We start from the raw sequence: 20,410 nt of genomic DNA, 5'->3' as shown, positions 1-20,410 counted from the left end.
GCACTGAATTTATTAATAATTAGTTATCACCAACTCCTCAGTGAGGCACAACTTGATTGGAATAGTAACTCTGTGCTATTCAGGTTACTTATTTATAGCGGGCAAACGAAACACACTGGTGAATGGTTGTGGTGCGAGAGCATCGGAGAAGCCATGAACCTTGCAGTTTATCTCCCGATCTATGCTACCCCTCACTGCATGATCTTCCCCTGAATTCTGCAGTCCTGGACAGGGCCTTCAGCTCTCCGGCATTTCCCTTCACGTCTCTGTGAAGGGCATGCTGCCTTAGTAGGCTCCTTTGAGAGCTGTTCAGTTGAATGTGTGCGAAATGTGGCTGTAGTTTTAAACGCTCCCGGGTCCGAAGTGGGGGCCAGGACTGGGTTCCCGGAGCTGAGACCGTTTCTGCCACTGACCCCGATGCCCCCCGAGCTCTCTTTGCAAGCCAACTGAGACAGCCCCGTCCGAACGCCCGCAGCAGGCCGGCCACCCGTCCGCGCCTGGTGCTTTGAGACCCTTAGACGGGTATGGGCCCCCCGCACTCCGGCCTCACGCTCTGCAAACACCGCCGCCCCGGAGGGCCCTTCGCACTCCCCACTCCGCACCCCTCCGCGCCGGCCCTTGCGGCGCGGCCTGACGTCACCGCCCGCGGCCAGCAGGGCGGGGCGGGACCTGACCAGGCGGGGCGGGCGGCGGGTCCGCTCTCCGCTGCGGGCTGCGCGGGGCAGCGCGGCGGGCGTTGTGGGGACAGCGAAGCGCGCGGCGCCGTCTCCGCCACCATGGAGGAGTTCCTGCAGCGCGCCCAGGCCAAGCTGGTGAGTCACGGCGGGCAGCGGGCGACAAACTTCGCCCGACTTGCGGGTGGAACTCTGTGGAGCGGGCGGTGGGGAGGGGATGGGGCTTGCGACCTCTGCGTCGGCCGGGGTGTGCTTTGAGGGTGCGCTTTTTTCTCTTGCCTTGCTGCCCTGTAGTGATTGCTGAATAACGCCCCGCTTCACAAATGTACAAACCCGTATTTGACAGGCGGGGAGGGGAGGACACGGGCACACGCGAACGGCAGCGTGCCATTTGGGGATTATTGGCACATGTGTAGAGACTGAGATGCTTCAAGTTGCGTAGCTGAGTGTGGAAAACCATACGTCAGAGTCACCGAGAAACTAATTTCTGTGGTCTAAATGTCACGAGGAATAGGGGTAAGTTTTGGTAAGCAAAACTCAAAATAACTGAGGAATAGGCAAAGTTGATCAAGGACCAGCCCCATAATTGTGTTGCTTCTGCCCTAGGTAATACTGTGTTAGGAATCACAGAGATGTAAAGGTCCTGTTCTCAAATGACTCTTGTTAGTTCAAGCTCTGTTGTGCCTGAAACTGCAGTACATTTGTTTACAGTGACTGATAAGATGGCCCCAAACAGTGTGTGCTTTCTTCCCCCCTTTATGTACAATGTGAAGGTAGGATGTTTTTAAGACTGGGGTGGTCTTAGGCTGTCTTGTTTCCAGTTGTGAGGCTTGATTTTCTTCGCAAAACTCGGATTTAAAGTTGTTACCTGCAGTCCTGCTAGCTATCCCAGCTCTGAGAACTGTGTTCAATTAAAGGACTAATGAAGGGCTAGTAAAAAAATATCCACAGTCTGTGACTGCGAGTTTTGCCCTGTATTCTTGGTCGCTTGGGAACTGTGTGCTTGCAGGGTCCCATCTCCACCCTTTGGGGTGTTGTTATAGTTAACTAAATGTAGACTTCATTGTTGATGATTAGAAGCGTAGGGCCTTTACTGTACCATAGACCTGTTATGGAATCTTTGTAGAGGATGAGCATTTATAAAACCAAGATGGTCTTTCTCCAATGACCATCATTCTCTATGTGTAATGATTTGTAAAGGATGGTTTGTTACACCATCCCTTTTTTATGTCATACATATGTTGGAAATCGTAGAATTAAGGTGTTTTTTTAGAGGACTGGCAGAATAAAGGAGAAAATTAATTCCTTGGTGGCTCCCTTAATATTTAACTGTTTTGGTAAATATTAGGTGTAAACATGAGGTGTGTCATCTTGGCTACATGACAACTAAATTGTTTTACTCTGTATTTTTTAGGCATTTGTAAGATGTTCCTCTTATGTGTTCATGGAAATAGTCTAAACTTTGGTAACCCCATTAAAAGATACTGCATAGCACAGTTACAAATACTTAATACATTTTCACATCAGCATTTCATATATCGCAATATTTGAATGGGAGATTTAGTTTTGACAGACTTCCTACTCAAGTACATCAGAGCTTGTCTTACTTAATAGACATTAGTTATGCTACGATGGTGGTCCCTTCTGCATCATTAGTAAATGGCAAGCAGTAAGAACAACTGGATTTTACTACTAAAAGGAAATAGTGCATTAATATTTCTGAATAGCTGTTGATAATCAGAACAGATTTGACTGGAAAACTATACTCTGAAGAGGCCCATGGATAGCATAATATTATTTCTTTAATTTAGATGAAACAGGGAGCACAACAAATTAACAGTATCCGTTTTTATTCCTGCAGTGTATTTTTTTCATAAGAAATGTGGGCTTTGTACCTTCTAAACTGTGGAAGAAAAAAAGTCAACTATTTGGAGAAGGTTTCTTCTACAGGAGTATTACAGTGGGGGAGTTTAGTTGTGTGGTCATGTCAGCTGAGCATGGCTGGGGAAGAAGCATCTGAGCATCTGTTCGGTTTAGGACAGATTTATGAATCTTACAGGTTGACTTAAATTTGTCAATTTACTTTGTACCACAGCAGCCTGGAAAAGGTAATCCAGAGTAATCGAAGGTTTGCATTCGGCAATGCAGAAGGCTGATACGTTTTCCTTCTTGCTTGGTTCAGACTTTTATGGGGAATCTTTCTCTTCTGAAGAAAGATCGACTGAGCTGAAGACAAACAAGGGGCTATGTTTGGTTTGCACTGACGTAAGGTGAAGCAGCCCGAGTAAATGGGTGAATGGCTTAGTATTAATGGGTTGCTGTGTATTGCTGTGCTGCTGCAGCTGTATCTCTGGAAGACACTAAAGCGTTCCAGTTGTATCTTGGGGGCCTGATGATGCCAGTCTTACAGTGATAGTATTTCACACCATAGGTGTGAAACCTAATCTTTTTAGGTTAAACAGATTACATTCACTGACTACATGATTGCTACTCATTCTGAGTAAAGGAAAATTTTCTTTACTCATGAACAATAGCTCCAAAAGAGCAGTTGCTCCAGACTGAGTATGGGAACCTATTACTGCAAGTGCTTCATCATTCGTTTGGGTCTGGCTCCAGCCACAACATTAATCAAGGGTTTTTTTTCTACATACTTGGAGTATACCACACAAAGGACTTGTGCATTTTTGTTTTCTAAGACTTTTGTGTTGTGTATTTTCATTGACTGTTAGAGAGAAAAATTCTTGGCGTATTATCTATTGATAATAAAGTCTCCATCAGGCTATTCTTTCTTTAAGAAGATAGGATTTTGCTTTTGTAACTTGCCATGTAGACATGGAACATTCTCAGTGATATTTTTTCAGTGCTGATTTTTAAAATTCTTATGTATAATCGGTGCAAAACCAAGGGGAAAAAATGTTAGAAGGCAAAACATGGCAGAATGTAAGAGATGCGATACTGACATTTTAGGGCATTTACAGTTCAGTCCTGTAGGCTTTTCCCCAGCTTTTCCGAAGTCTAGTAATAATGTGAGAATAGTTGAGGCTAGGTGTGACCAAAGGTCCTTCTAAACCAGTGTTCTGCCTTGGCTAAGGGAGTAGTAAGCAGTAGAATATACAGGTCTGCTGATAAGGTGTTGAAAGCTTAGATCAAAATGTGTATCTGAACTACTGTGATAGCCACAGCTCAAGCCAGAGTTTTACAATTGTATCATGCAATTTGTGTGAGTGCTGCAATATCCCTTTCTGTTTACTTTAAGCCATCTGCCTGACAATTTTAATGGGTGTTCCATGGTTCTTATGCCTCAAATGAGTATTTGTTGTTCATTTTCCCAAGGTGTTTAGTTAAGCATTACCATATCCCTCTTCTCCCAGAGATTTTCAAGCTGAGTTTCTCTATCACCACTTCTTACGTGAAAACTGTTTGCTCACTCTGTTTATCGTTGTGGCATCTCTCTGAATGTTTTATAATTTCATTAACCCTTTAAAAGTTGTGGACTGCCTGCTGTATTTAAGGCATTAGTATGTAAAAGACTTTGATGGTAGTATAGCAACGTATTTTTTTTTCACTTTCTTAAGAGTGCTTGATATCCTACTTACTTATTCTATTCTTACTTATTCTGTTTTACTGTCAGAAAGCATTTTTCTGGTGCTTTCAGTGTATCATTTAAAATGAATACATAATGGGGTTTTCTGCTTGGTAATACTAACGTTAAATCCTGTTTGGCTGTGAATCATACCTAAACATAGTTAAAAAAATGGATGTGGGGTTGTTTCCTCACATTTTCCCTAGTCTGCACTCTCAGTTCTCATTTCATTTACTATTTTATTACCTAGTCCTGCAGAGTCATGAGTCCTTTCTACAGCCCTTGCAGCCAGTTTTAATTTGACTCTCCTGAATTATCTGTCATTCTCTGCAGTTTTTGCCACTTCGTTGTTTGCCTGCCTGTCCTACTGGAAGTAATACCATTTATTATTTATGGATATGGAGAACAGTACATATCCTAGCACATATCCTTGTGGAGAATCCTTCACAGATACTTTTTCTTCATTGTGAAAACTAACCATTTGTTTTCTAGCTTTTAGTTTTTTATTATGCTGTGAGAGGATTAGAGCCCCCTTTTCTTTTATGATTTAGTTTCTTGACTAGACTTTGAAAACTTTTCAATAATATTTCTGGAAACCCAAGTACAATGCATTGACTAGCTTATCCTTCTCTGCATGCTTGTTGAATTAAAGAACTTTAAAAGACACTGTACGAAAATCACACACTTCACAAAACCTTGCTGTTTCATTCCCAATATACTTTTACTGACATGTTTGGTGGTAATTCATTCTGTCTTTCTCTAGGTTAGACTCTTTCAGGCACAGCTAATTTCTCAAGTGGGAGAAGAATGATCAGTCAGTACATGATTTTGCATAATTTAATTAGAAAAATAAAAGTTTAAGGCTTCAGTGGTATAACTTCAGGACGATTATCAGAATGTTAAAGGCAATTAAACAGAAGTAAAAATTCAGAAATGACGTATTTAGTGATTCTCTGATGTGAGATACTGTGTGCTGCAAGAGGTAGTTAAGTTTGGTGTTTTTCAAGTAATTTCATTTGCTTTAGCCTGTTTGCAGTGAAGCTGAATGGCTGTGAGAAGTTAAGTCAAGGGAGTCTGTCAAGAAAAAAGCTGTAAGAATTAAAAAAAACCAAAACTGACAGAATTCCTCCCGAGACATGCTGAGACAGTGGCTGCCAGCCAGTACTTTTTCCCTGGCCTTAGGTCTGTGCTTAATGGAGAGCCTAATGCTTCATATGCTGTCTTCAGGGAAGTCAAAGAGGGCAGAATGAGCCCTGGAAAAGTCTTAATGTGCTGATGATACTGAGATATCAATACACTGCAGCAAACTGCTTCAAACTAGCAACATGGTCCTCCCTCTGCAGAGAACAGCAGATTAGCTGGGAAAGTAATCTTTCTAAATGCTGTGTCATCTTCAGCAGTTGACAGCATTTGGAAAAATCCCCAAATCTCCTAAAACTTCAAGTTCATTTAATCCCTTGTTGCTGTAAGAAAAGACTCTCTAATGCTGGACCAATGTTGCCCCTGACAGAATTACACACAAATGGGGAGTTATGGCCCCAGACAGACATGTCCAGAAAAAAAATTGGACTGTGTGACTGGACATTTTCCAAAGTGAGGGCCAGGCCCGTGGCCGGGGAGAAGCCCTTGAGAATAGGAAAAAAAGGCTTCCAAGACATTGCTTTGATAGATGAAAAATGAATGTTGTGTTTATTTTTGAGGCAAAGAAGCTCAAAGAACAGTTACTGATGATGGCATGACTTGAGCAGATTTATGTGATCACAGTTTATAAAACAAGCTGAGTCACTTACATGTTTATTCATATTGCCTTTTTATTTGTCTAGCTGGAGTTTTGTTATCAGTGACAGACAATGGTTACTTTGAAAATAATATTTGATTTAGCCGGAATAAAGGGGTGGTTTTATGGGAAGTGAAAGACATTACAGATGTGAAGCAGAAGTTTTTTTCCAAGAAATTGCTGCGCTTATCTAAGCAGAGAGGTAAAAAAGCTTTCAAGCAGTAAGACAAAGAATCAGGTTGTCTCTGCATTAATCCAGCAGCACACAGGGGACTTGACTCCATTTAGCAGGGCACTTTGAGTTTGTACAGATTTAAGAGTATGAATAATGATATTGACTTCTGTTGGAAAACTCGCATGGATAGGTTGTACATACACATAAAAATGTTGCATAATCACAGCATTACAGCTGATTAACCTTTTTTTCCTTAAATCAGTCAGAAGAAACCATGTACTCTGCAGCAGGAACTTCAGAGTCAGGGTTCATGAGTAATGTGGAAAAAATAATAAACATTGCAATAACATAATTCTGAGATAAATATTTAAACAAAGACTAGTTGTGAGCCATGCTGAGCAGATTCAGTAATATTAAAGGGCTTACAGAGATGAGAGAAATTATTAGAAAAATATTTTTGCAGATTCTTCGGAAGAGTATTTCCAAATATAGATTCAGTATGAGGAGAAAAATATGAGCGTATGAAAGCAGAAAGATGGAGATGGGAGTGTCACTGTAATGCGAATAAGACATGCTTATACGGTCATCTAAGTAATTTTGGGATGCAGCCTTCATATCCCGTAAGGGATATAAGGATTAATAGACCCTTGTATGTTTATACACATCTTTATCAGTGAGGGTTATGTCCTGGTGTCTTGTAGACTTTGTCTGTTTTTCATCGTCATTATGCAGTTTCAGGTGGAATGCTTCCTCCTGTTTTGTGTACCATATAGGCAAAAATATTTCTTAAAGAGAAGAAGAATTCAGAGGATCATAACAAAGTGATTTAAAGAATTCAATTCCAATGAAATAAAATTTGCTAAATGTAAAACTTGATTCAGTTACTGCTGATCTGAGACAGGTGAACAGTCTGGATCTTTGGGGTACTAAAACCAATGCAAAGAAGGAATTGTTCATTCACGTACATAGGTATAAAAAAGACAGTGCAAAATGGTCAGCACAGGCTTAATAACAAGAGGATATTTCCTGAAAATTAGGTTTTATAGCTAGGAGAGGAAAGACAGGAAGCCCTTTCATAAAGGCAAACAAAATGAAACCTGAATGGGATGAACATGTGTAAGACTACACTAAAAAACAACCTACAGCTGTAAGGAAAATATACTGTGTGATTTAATAGACTTTTACAGTTTCACTAAAACCATACAGACTACAAACACGTAGCAGAAGCTGAGATTTAAAATGCCTTTTTCCCATGGATTTTCTTAGGTTTGGAGGACAGAAATAAGATTTTTTAAAATATGGCATACAGGCTTTGCTTTTCATCAGCCTTCAGTGCAGTAATATTTTCTCTTTTTTCACACACACACACACACACACACACAAAAAAAAAAGGTGGAAATGGAATAATAAAGCATTGGTGAATTTTCCATCAGTGGAGGTGAAGTACATCAGATTAATCAAAATTAAGCCATGTTGTAGCCTCAATGACATTTTGGATGTTGCATCATTGCATGTGTAGCTGCGATACTTTTTCATTGTTCTACACAGAAATAAATTCTAAAGGCATTTCAGTGTAATATATTAGGGTATTTACTAGAGTATCACACTACCATACCATTATTTTAATGTGGTACTGTAGTATTGACCAGGATCCTGTTGTGCTAGGTGCTATGCGAATACTTCATAAAATAAAAATCTATTTAATCACTGTCTTAGAGAGTCTGTAAAGTAAGTTCAAAGACATATATAGGAGGAAGCAGACGATTCCAAAGTAGTAGTAGGGTGGTAATAAGTAGGTGTGGTAATGTATATGTTTCCTAACCTATCTGTTAGCATTCTGGCAAAGGGCAGCTTTGAAAAAGGAGGATGGGGAGGCTTGGAAACATCTTTTTAAGAATAGGGACAATGTAGGAGGTAATGAGAAGACCTGATTACTCTTTCCATTCCTTACTATTGGCTGGCTGGAGATAGAAGTTATTGAACAGGAGATGATAGGTGAAGCAGAGGAAGGTTTTGAAAGATTTCAGAGTGTAGTTTAAGGATTCTGCTGATGTGTTGGAGCAAGGATTGCCAGGAGAGAGAAGCCTATATGGGCAGAGCCAATATGGCAGGGTCAGAGCAATAGACAAGGGGAAAGTTTCCCACAGCATAGTTCTGGAAGCTGCCAGGTTACCTCTGTTGAAGCCAACTAACATTTACGTGATTAAACCATCATGTAATGATAGCCAGAGTGTTAGCTCCAAGGGAGGTAGGAGAGGTTGATGAGGACATAAAACAACTGTGGGACTTTGCAATAGGCACTATGTGTGTGTCTAAACTGAACACGATGCCAAGGTTACGGGCTGGAGTGATGGATGGGATAGTTTTGTTAAGGCCTCTGTCTCTGTTATATATGTCCCTGTGAGAGAGAGGTGCAGTAAAAAGACAGGGAGTAAAAGCTTAGCTTTAGCCATGGTGAGCTGGAGTGCCTGGTAAGATTATGCCAGAGAAAGGGGAAAGATGTGGGATTTTACTGTGAAAAGGGCAGGACTGGAGGAGCACTGCAGTTCCTCTCACCAGCCTGTCCTGAAGGAGGTCAGGCTTAGAGTTTAAATTACTTAAATGACATTCCTGTTAAATTCCTTTTCTCCAAAGAAGAGCTCCAGGTGCCAGCAACAGTTAGAAAGGTCCTTAGCAATTAATTATATCACTTGTTCTAATGAGATGCAAATATACTGCAGCACAGAAAGGACAGTGGATGGACAATGAAAAGGTTAGGAACATTTCAGAAAACAATGACGTCTGGATGATGTCAGATCGTTCTCTTTCCTTGTACTGTATCATTTGACAATAATTGAATAATGTGTAATAGATCTAATAGACCTGGGCATTGGCCCAGTTCTGTCTTGCACAGACATAACCTTCTTTTGTACATTACCCTCTAGCCTCAATTTATTAGTCTTAAGTCTCCTTACGTCAGCCTCTGTCTAGAGCACAGTGAGATTTTGCAGTATACCTGACATGATTCATGTGTTTTTACAATTTGTGAAATCTTGATTTTGCTGTATTTTGATAGCAGTAATTGAGTTTATGGGGTTTTTTAAAATTCACAAGGGTTTGATTCTCATCTAGTTTTCTGTGTGGAACTGGCTCTGTATGCAATGCCTGACACTAACTAACCAAGTTAGCTGCGGAACCAGCCTTTGGTTAAGTGACCTTTTCCCTAATGGTTAATCTTACTGTGCTACATTGTGATACAGAGCATAAGAATTATTATACTTTCTTGCTCTTATACAACAGTGATTAAAGAGTCCTGAGCAAAGATGAGTTGGGAGGGAGGAAGGACTGTCTGAATTGTTTCTTCAGATGCTACCATGTTTTTATAACTCTTGGAAATAAGTGGAGTCATAGAGTCTAACTAGTGTGCTGACAAGAGAAAGGCATGTCTGCTTGGTGAATTTTGTATGCTGTTCTGCAGCCAGTGGGATAGGAGGAAAGAAAGGAACTTTACTTTTCAGTTTGCTTTTCTAAACGAGAAGCAGAATTGCTCCATCATCGTGGCTTGACTTCATGAACGAAGATTTGGGAAGCGCGCTGATGACTAAGAAGGCCGATCAGAATTGCTCCACTTAAAATATATTTGACTCTTTGTGAAGCAGCAGTAAATGGTAAACTTTTAAATACTTGGAGGAACAGTCTGTTCTAAATATAGACAACTGGAGAGTGATCAGTTGACTGATTCAGCAGCTTTTCTTTTACTTAACAAAGGTTTTAACACTCAAAGTTATTTGCAGGGCTGGCTGGATTGCAGATGGAGTACAGTGACAGGTTAACTTGCTGGAAAAGTATACTAGTATTTTTTGTCAATTCTTGTATGCAGTCCACATACATAGAGAGATTGTATCCTGAGCATTCACATTATTTAGGAGAGCAAGTGGCTTTATGTGAGCTACCTGTGTATTGTATGTTTCAGAGATTTGAATCTATGAGACTATATACTTCCTCTCCACCACCCCTGAGGGAAATGTGTGCATTTATCTCATTGTGATATGATGGAACTGTAGAGGCTAATGATAGATCAACTATGCAGTTGCTGCAGCTAGCTTTAAAATGGCGCATCTTGTCTATTTTTTACATAAAGTTGTTTTGTATATGAGAGGAAGAGGTGTGGGAGGGGTTTGTACAATTCTTTGCTTTCTGCATATTCTGAGAGACTAGCTACATGAACTCATATAAAAACAGTTCCATGCAATTATGTGGAATTTGTTTACTCCCTTGAGAATTTGATGCACACTAGAACTTCAGCATTGGCAGTCTTAAGAGAAATAAGCAAAAGCAATGACTTCATTTAATGTTTGGAAGGGTGGCATAACTGTGCATTAAGGGTTTCATTCCAGGGATGAGAAAGTGGTGCAGACTGAAGTTCTAGTCATTCATCTCCAGAGACATGGACTCATATCCTGTTTTAGATCACATGTAAAAATGAGTTAAGTGATCTAATCTTAGCAAATCTTTGTTCACCTCTCAAAATCAATGCGGAGTTTTCAGCTGGCAACTTTTGCTCAGTCGAAGAGGGATTTCTAAGGCTGGGTCTGAAGTCTTTTGGCTGATCTGTTTTGTGAAGTTTGTGCAGTAGTTGTTGGTATAAGCGTGTCTCAATATCATAGGGTTAAGCCTTCATTTAAAAAACAAACAACCAAACCAAACCAGCCATCAATTTAGCACCTCCACCCCCCATATGAGAATTGGGCCAGTTGTAATCTTATATTCTGAAAAGACAGTTTATTTCCAGACTGTAAATAAAACACAAATTACAGTTGATAGAGTTAACAAACTGATCTAAAGAAATAATTTTAGTTTAGTTTAGGCAAGTATGAAGACTGTGAAGTCTGCTTGACTGAAAATGTTGAGGTATTGTTTCTTGGAAATAGAGCAAGTTAAAGTATATACCCTGCTTGTCATGGAAACAGTTTATATGCCATTTCTGTGTTCTCTATCTGCCCCAACATAAAATAATTCAAATGTGTCCCTTCACCAAATTGTCCATGGTGGCAGAAACCATTGCTTGAGAAAACTTTCAGACTTCCTATTGATTCCATTTGTTTGTTTGCTTGCTTTTTCCTTACCATTTTGTACAACTTATTTGAGATTTTATTCTTGCTGTCAAATGCCATGCAGCTTTTGTATCAGATTGGGTATTCAAGTTCTGCTCAGTGTTGCAGTGGTGAAGATAGAGAGTAATGCCTGTTCTGGTAGCACTAGTTTATGTTTATATTAAGAAAAAGAGAAGAGATTGGTTTCAGTGTGCTAAAATGGAACAATAAATATAAAAATGCTTTCTTTTAATGAAGACAGGAATAAGCAGGTGAACTCACCTTCTTGCTGCCTTTTCTCCTCAACTTTGTAGCTTCCAAAGAGGGGAAAGTAATGAGATCTTTACTTGCATATTTAATTAATTTTCTTTTTCCTTTTTCCTGTTTTCTCTCTGCTCTTTCTCCTTTCCCTGCTGGGAGGATATTTGATAGTCCTTTCCTGCTGGTAGGATATTAGATAGAATGAGTGAAAGCTGGCTGGCTGGGGTTAAACCACGACATCATGACATTGCCATGTTGCATTTAGGAATAGGGGCACATGTATCCATGTTTGTGGGACTAGTGTAGTGTTGTGGTAAATTTCAGCATTTTAAGTGTGATGTTGTATAAGTACTTTGTAATTTGTCATTTCCTTTTGAGCCAACCAGTCAGGTACAGATTGGTTCTTTTGAGTGCCTTACAACTTCTAGGGTAAATTGGCCTTCTAACGTATGATTGTTTATGAACTGCCATATTCTGTTCTACCTTACAACATGCTGTCCACTGCTACGCACCAGACAGTTCATCCTGTCTGCTTCTGAGATTATTTCTCTTTGCATTTTGCACTGGAAAATAAGCAAGGATGCTAAACAAGATGTGAAATAACTGTTTAAATCTTTCTAGCCCTGCTTAATTACATGTATGCTCCATTGTTAACTTAAGTGCTTAATTACTTACCTTACAAGCTATTTAGATATTAATTTTAATTCTTTGCACATTTCAGTTTTTCAGGGCTTAAATTGATGCTGTTTGGTGATGTTGTGGAGAAAGCAACCTAGTTAGTAGCCATATTAAGTAGTGATTAAAATCTAGCTGCTTTTCTCCCAACCAGATAATAATTACTGATATTGAATTAACATCAGTCTGTAAGAGCAGAACAGTCTGTAAGAGCAGAATCTACTCTTTGCTTCCATTAATCAGAAGTGATTATACAAATTAAGCTTTTGGATAATTGAGAGACAAGGGATTCTGTTTAAAAAGTACTAAGCTTATGGCAGATAGCAGGAAAAACCCAGCACTATTTCATAGCATTGTTTTGAGCTGAGGCAGCAACTCTGTAGTACAATAGAGAAGTTACAGCTGGAGTAATCATCTCAGATGTTCTATCCAATTTGAAAGCTTAAATGGTGATACAATAGATTGCACTCCAGCTGTTGTAAGGTGAGAACATCTTCAGATGCATGAAAATATCTCACAGATTCATTGCATTGTGAGAACATGTAACCTTCTTTAAAGTACGGATTTGGATTTAATGTTTCCAAAGTGACTACATGGATCCTTTAGGAAGAGGGCATGTATGTTAGAAAAAGAAAATAAGCCAAGGCAGAAGAAACTGGAAGAAAGGTATAAACACTGAATGTGGCTATCCAACCTGGCAGCCCAGCCTTACCAGTTTTCACTTAGCCTGTGTTATTAAAATACCACTTTCATGTAGCTCAGTTGCTTGTGTACTTCCACTTTCTGTCACTTGCATGCACAGAGAAAAAACTCAGACCCTCTCTTTCTGCAAGCAGGTTAATGGACTAAGGAGACCTTGCGCAAAGTTCTCAGTGTTAAATGCCTAAATCTGACCACAGCATGATGTTGATGACTATCTCTGAAATCCCACTGAACCAGCCTGGGGATGGTGTCTCTGCTTTGTGTGCATGTACTCGTGTGCCTGTAGTGTATCTCCCAACAGGCATAACTGGTGTCAAGCTCAGGTGATGCAAAGGGTTGCTGTGTGTTATATTTCCCACTCACCTCTAGGACAAGAAGAGCTTCTCCTAGAAATTGCTGAGATGTGCAATAAAATTCCTGAGGTGACAGGGCTGTAGACTTTACTGAATAAGGCTGGCCTGGCTGGTGTCTTTCATAAGTATCTAGAAATACTGTCCTTTTAGGTGAATGTATACCTCTAAAAAAGGGCAGACTTAGACTTTCCTTGTGCCCCTATTGTATGCTGTAGCTTTTGCCTTTCTGACAAAAACTGTTAAAGAAATTAAGTACTTTTAATGCTTGATATTTGCTTTGATTTAAAGGAAAAAATTGAAGGCCTTGAGGGCAAGACTTCCAAAGAGCAGCTGAGATCACCTGGCTTGTTCAGCTTGGAGGGGAGAAGGCTGAGGGGTGACCTCATGGCAGTCTAAACTTCCCCAAGGAGGGCAGCGGAGGGGCTCATCCCCTCTCTGTTGTGACCAGCAATAGGACACAAGGAAATGAAATGAGGCTGCATTAGAGGAAGTTCATACTGGACATTGGGAAAAGGTTGTTCACTGAGAGGGTGGTCGGTCACTAGAGCAGGCTCCCCAGGGAATTGCTCACAGCACCAAGTCTGTCAGAATTCAGCGAGTGTCTGGACGACGCTATTAGTCATACGGTTTAGTTTTGGGTAATCCTGTGAGGAGCAGCGAATTAAACTTGATAATCCTGATGGTCTCTTCCAACTTGGGATATTCTATGATTCTATGAATTATGAAGAGCTTTTAGTTCTGCCTTTGAAACTAAAAGAAATATGATAAACAAATCTTTGCAAACTTTTCTACAAAATCTGAAATAGATCTGTTCATCTATATAGCCATAATTCAACATGGTTTTATGTTTTTTTTTCAAGGCTGGATAGTAATAAGTATGTCATTAACAGGTACGTTCATAGCAGCACAAGTTCTTAGGAAAACATTTCAATTCAACTGATTGTCATTTTTAACAGAAAAGAGAGGCCAGGCTCTGTCCCCTAGAGAGAGATCCCAGCAGAATCCAGAGCTGCGGTAAACAGAACAAGTGACGGGATGTCACTGACACTGTACACAGCTATAGCTGAAAGATCATTCATCTTCAAGTTAAAAAGATTTAGCCCTCACAATAGGCTGTTTTTCTGTGACGGTCCAGAGAAGCTAAGGGGCAGCATGCTTTCTAATTCAAATATGCATGGTATTTATTTTATTATTTTTTTTTCAAGAGTAACACTCCATTGTATTTGTTTTGACGACTGCTTAGCACATTTCTGACTGTTTAGAAAGTAGCTGATTTTTGTGATAGATTGGTAGGTGATAGACAGAAAAGCATATTGTATGCACTGGGAGTTAGAAACCACTGCTGTAATAAGAAGAATAACCAAAAGTGTGCAAGACAGGTAGGAGGCAGGGCAAGGGACTTTTCTTGCACATTCTGCATCTTTACAGAATACTTGGGTACCTGAAAGCCCCATTCTAGCACTGTGCATAAACAGAGTACTATTTTGAATAAGATTCTGGTCTGACACACTGAAGTTAGGAATAATTTGCTGGAAATCATGGAACTTTATTTGAAAAGATTGGTGGGTCAAGGGCCAAGGCCATGAAGTGAAAAACCCTGAACAAAAAAAACCCAAACCAACAGCAACAACAAAAACCAACCCCAAATAAACAAGCAAACAAAAAACAACCAACCAAAAAAAAAAAAAAAAAGAAAAAAAAGAGAAAAGTGGGAAATAGAATTATAATATGAAAGACACTATTTCTTGAATACAAAAGTGTGCTATTTGGTTCCTGGTTCTGTCAAGAATCTAAATAATATTGAAAATTTAACTGAGTCTTGAAATCTTCCTCCTTTCCCCATACTTACATTCTTTGTCTAAAATTTTTAGTTACTATTGCTAGAGAGATACTGATTTCAGGGGCCCAGCTTTACATAATTGCAAATGTTTCTGAGGGCATTTAATTAACACAAATCAACATGCATAGAGTTTAAAATAGCTCAAACCCACTGAGCTTTAGTAAGTAGGTCTTTTTCCTGCTAAACCATTCTAAAAACACCTACATAGATTTGATAGTTGTACTGGGAGGACAGAAAGTGAAAATCAAGGGAACCAAATGTCAGTTGAAAATAGGTGTTTCCAGTCACAGAGAGATGGGTTTTCCACTCAATCTCTGGTGCTCATAGCTTGTGCTGCTTTATGGTCTGTGAGAAGAAAGGCTTTTCTGTGTCTTCTGAAGGAGGGTATGCTGAGCCACAGTGCTATTTCTATTTTGGACATGGTGCTCTGTCATCCAGCACCTAATGCTAAAGCTGTTTATCTCTTAAAACACATCTCTTTTAAGTGAATTTTTTGGCAAAGTCTATGGAGGAAAGAATCAACAAGTCTGATTTTAGCCATTTGTCATCTGCTCTTTAATTGAAGAGATTAGTGCCAAATCCTTGAATTGGACTTGCTGTCGGTGGGGAGAAAAAAAGAAGACATGGAGTATCAGTGCAATGTATTCTTTTTAGCTAATGATAGTCTGTAAGGTAAATATATTAAGTCAGGTGTGATATCTTTTTGTCCCTGTCTTCAGGCTTGCATTGCTGCTGTACCACGAAACCGGTAAAAGGGTGAGAATTGAATTGGGTGTAATTCTGGTTTCGCAGTGCTGCAGTGAGGAGAAGTGGAGCACACATGCAAAGGACTGACCATACAGTTTTTGAGGTGGGATGGAAAACAGGATCTCTCTCTGTACACAACTTCTATGCGGAGCATTAATTCCTGAGCTTAATCCTTCACACTTAAAGTCTAAACACATAGAGAACTATTTCTCTTATATTCCACATTATTAAATAGGAAGATATGCAGATACTCTGCCCTACTAAATGTAGCCAGCATGAATGCATGAGTATGTGCACACCAACCCCCAACATCCAGTGTCCAAAGTCCATACCTGTGGGCACTTCTGTATCTGTAATGTTAAAATCTTACTTTTTGATGGTAACATAACACTGAGCTCCATAGAAGTTGCTGTAACTTCATCCCATCACAGACAAGATATTTAGTTTCTTCATAGAAACCGGTAAATTCTCAAAAACAAAAAATGTGGGAAGGAACATGAAATGTGAAAGAAATTTAGGAGTGAAAAGTGAAGTCAATACTTCCAGTAATTTGGAGGTAGAAGCTTGACTGAATTATAATTTATACAGTAAAGTTTGAAGAAAGCGCGAAGTATCTTTATTGAGATCAGGAGTAAGGAATTGAGTAAGAAGCGCTAGTACAGCTCAGCATTCTGTGGTGAGATCAAAGGTATTTTTGAGGAAACAGGGGAAACATACTAATACTGCTTCAGAAAGCTACTAAGTGTTATACTTTCTCTGCAACTTTAATCTGAGGTTCAGTTTGATCTGTAATTGCTATTAACGTCAAATCTGTGGGTCTGGAGAATCAGTTGCACTTACATGATGTTAAAAAGGGCACTTTTGTATCCGGGAACAATAATATCTTGTAGAATAGCATATTGCTGTGTTTGCTTTGGACAGAATTTCTTCTTTGGACAGAATTTTTCTTCTTTGACTTTCAGAATGTTTATGCCATGTCTCTGCTAATTTAATTTTTGGGTACTGGCTGTCATATTACTGGCATCATTTAGCCATGATGGATGAAGGAAGTGCTTAGACAGGGATGGTATCTGTCTTCTGTGTCTTGCTGTTTGCAAAGTATTCAGACTTCCAAATCCAATTGTAATTTTTTTTTTCCTGACAAGTTATACATTAATTAAGAGATTTTGTTATTTAAATATTTTCTATTACATTCTCTGAATGTTGTTTTTTATGCTGAAGTGTTCCTGAAAAGAGAATTCCACTCATGAGGAGCGGTTCAGTGCAAATTTCATTTAACTGTTACAAACTTTTCCCATGTCATGAATTTTTCAATGGTGTTTTGAATTTCCTCTTGTTGTAAAGTGCAGCTATCACTTTGTATCACATTAATTGACTTCACAGACTATGTGTCAGCAGAGTAAAGACTGCAGTTTTTCTTGATAATGTTAATGTAAGCATGTTGCACAGCCCAAATGCCTCACAAGATACCTTACGTAACAGGTATTTTATGTCATGCTTTTGTTAAAACATTGATACATGTTGCTATCTCTATATCTTTTATACTCTTTTAAAATAAAATAAAAAAACCCCAACAAATTAAACTTTCTGTTTTGATGCTAGTTGTGACATTAACTGCCATATTTATTAGCATCCTGTTTCCCTGAATTGATGGAAATCGTTACAATATATTTGTAAGGCTGGTTTTAAAGTCACAGAAATGCAATGTGCATGTGACTTCAGCAAGGGGACATGGATCTCCTCTGATAACCTAACAGTTTATTTTTATAAGTAGACCTCATTCTCAAAATTTGCTTCTCATACATTGCTGTGCCTGTAATAGATGACTCAAATCACAAGGCCTCTGTGGGTTGGTCCTTGTACAAATTTAAACAGCTTCCTAATTTGTTTGAGTAATCGTGCAGTGGAATATCTCAAACCTCTTTAAGTTAGCATGTTCTTTTAAGACCTGATGTGCTTTTTTGTTTGTTTTAATTCAGGAGTGTCTAGTATATGTTGTTATTTATACCTTTGAACTCCATCTAGAGCTAGAGATTAAGTGTTCAGATACAACAGTGCATAAATATATTGTCATTATATATTACCCTCTTTGATCCTGAGAAAAGATAGTGTTCTACTTAACTGGTAAAAGAAAGGAAAGAATTATTGTGTTTATTTTTAACAGACCTTCCTAATTTCGTTAATGCAAAACAGAAATTCTTTTAACAGCAATGAAAGGCCAGTGCATGCCTTCCCATAAAAGGGAAAGAAAGCTACACATAGTTGTTCCATTTGTTCTTTCAGTGCAAAATGCTTACATAAGGTAAAACACTCCTCCAATCTGTTGAAATTTATGCAGTTAACTAAAGAGAAATGGTAAGATAAAGAAATGTCAGACTGAGAAAAGAGAATGACCTTAACACTGGAAAGACATGAAATCATCACCAATTTCTAATGTTACCACTAACAGGTGTTTAACTGGATACTTGTCAGTATCTCCATGGGTGATGAATCTCTCTTTTTAATACCTTGAACACCTTGTGAATACAGAGGAATCTTAGTTCATGTGTTGCTGCTTGCTCATAGCTGGAAGCATAGGAACTGGCTTACTGGCACAAACTGGTGTATGCTGTGTTGCTAGTCACTGAGGTAGGGTTTAATTGCAAGCAAATTCTAAATACCCTACCAGTGTTCTCAGACTTTGCCATTAGAAAAGTGTGGGTCTGCGGGCTGCTGTGATCAGTCTTGTGCATCAGATATTTTGGCTTGCATAGGACCCTTTTATGTACTTAAGTTTGGGATTTTTTGGTGTGGGATTTTTTTTTTCTGTTGTTTGATTGGGGTTTTTTTTCCCACCTCCAGAGATTTAAGAACTGTCTCTGCAAGAGTTGACCTAGGAGGGATGTTGTGCTCTCAGTTTTTTTTACCTACAGAATCACTTTAGGCAAGAGCTCCATGATTTGATGGAAATAAGGTGTCAGCCTGAGGGGAAGCAGATTGTTCTTTTCCAGCTTACATATCTCTCCTTTGGACCCTTTGTTCTTAGCTGCAGCAGACAGGGAAGTCAATGGATGCTGCTTTTCCTAATGGTATGCTCTTCAAGTGAAAACCGAGAGGTTGCCTGTTGAGGAAAATGAAGCAAGTCCCTGTGTAGAGGACGATGCAGTTACCAGTGTTTTCCATAGATTAAAAATGCATCATAGTATGTTAAATATAAAACTAGAAGATACTGTTGATGTGTCAATTGAAAGGTAAAGTTTAAATCTTAATCTAATTCATTTTGTTTGTTGTAACCATATTTTTTTTCTGTAATATTTGTTGTCTTTTCAATTAGCTAGGGCAGCAGACTTGCCAGGGATGATAAATTGCCTATGTTGGTGTTAACTGAGAGAATTCAGCAAAACTAGTATTGAAGAGAATGTCTTATTTAATCAGTAATTAGTGTCTCTTCATATGAGAATTTGTCAGTTTATATCTACTGTTTCCTCTGATTAATAAATACTGAAATAACACATTGTGAAAACCTTAATCAAGATGGGTGAAATTGAATCAAACGTTAAACAAAAAATGCTCTCTTCTGTTACTGCTTATCAGATTTTTTTTAACAGAAATGAACAGCATAACATACCTTTGAAGAAATTCTTTTATAGCTTTATAATATAAACAGTGCTTCAGGTTACTTTGTAATTACACTTCTAATTATTTTGCCTAATATTTTCCGTGTGTTTAAAGCAATAGTCGGTATGTTCACCTTGAAAATAATCTTCAGTGCTACATACACTCTATTTCTATGGTTCTTCTCTATATAAGGTATCTTTTATGAGATGAAATTGAACTACTGTGCCAGATAAAGTCTGTTTCTGCAATCAATAGGCTATTTGCCATTACAGAAGCTCCCACCTCTGTTCAAGGTGGTTTTTTTGGTAGCTTCTGAGACAGTCTGGCTATAGCTCTATCTGAGAGGGATGTGTTTAGTGTATTGTGTTTCTTGACAGATCTTGGCTGTGCTGAACATTACTGCAGTGACCAGCAGAATTAACATAATTTGTTCCTTTTTTTTTTTTCTCTACCAATTGTCCTAGTACATTAAATTTAAACCATGGCTCAGGCTTACGTATGTTCTATATCAAGATGAAATAATGTGAGATGGAGCTGTATTTCAGACGGGCAGTGATAATCATCACCATAAATACTGTTTGCAGTATTGGCATCTGTATGCCAGTTCAAGGTGTCACTGGCACTACACAAGAGTAGTAAGGCAGGAGTCTTACCCAAGACAGATAACATCTATGCTCTTAACTTTGGGAATCCTTGTAATGGGCACATGTTTGGGAATCCTTGTAGTGGTCCTTTGTGGGATTCCCAGCAATTGCAGTGCTGAATTCTGAAGTGCAAGGAATGGGAAATGCAGATTTTAGCATATTCCATCCTACAGAGCTCACCCAGGTGGCTTCACTCATGGGAGGTAATCATGATTCCACCTCCTGATAACTTTTTGCTTTCTCTGGAGAATATTTTTCGAAGTTATTTCTTTCAGTTGTTTTACTATTTTTCCGTTGTTAATTGCACTGG

The 20,410-nt window shown here is 39.0% G+C and overlaps 1 protein-coding gene across 1 annotated transcript in view; it reads left to right on the top strand.

Annotated features, from left to right (window-relative positions):
- The first annotated feature begins 658 nt into the window (after positions 1-658).
- Positions 659-20,410, top strand: part of LOC133221422 (protein prune homolog 2-like) — a 41,396-nt gene continuing 21,644 nt past the window's right edge. The window contains exon 1 of the mRNA XM_061370290.1: positions 659-812. Within this exon, the coding sequence (XP_061226274.1) occupies positions 777-812 (36 nt within the window). The 5' untranslated portion in view covers positions 659-776. The remainder of the gene's footprint in view (positions 813-20,410) is intronic.

This window comes from Neopsephotus bourkii, unplaced genomic scaffold (genome assembly GCF_033783945.1).
Source record: "Neopsephotus bourkii isolate Nb327-2 ecotype Australia unplaced genomic scaffold, CSIRO-AGI_Nbou_v1 NB_1535, whole genome shotgun sequence".
NCBI classification, from domain to species: domain Eukaryota; kingdom Metazoa; phylum Chordata; class Aves; order Psittaciformes; family Psittacidae; genus Neopsephotus; species Neopsephotus bourkii.
Note: the sequence above shows the minus strand (reverse complement) of the source record. Positions and strands in the feature narration are given on the sequence as shown.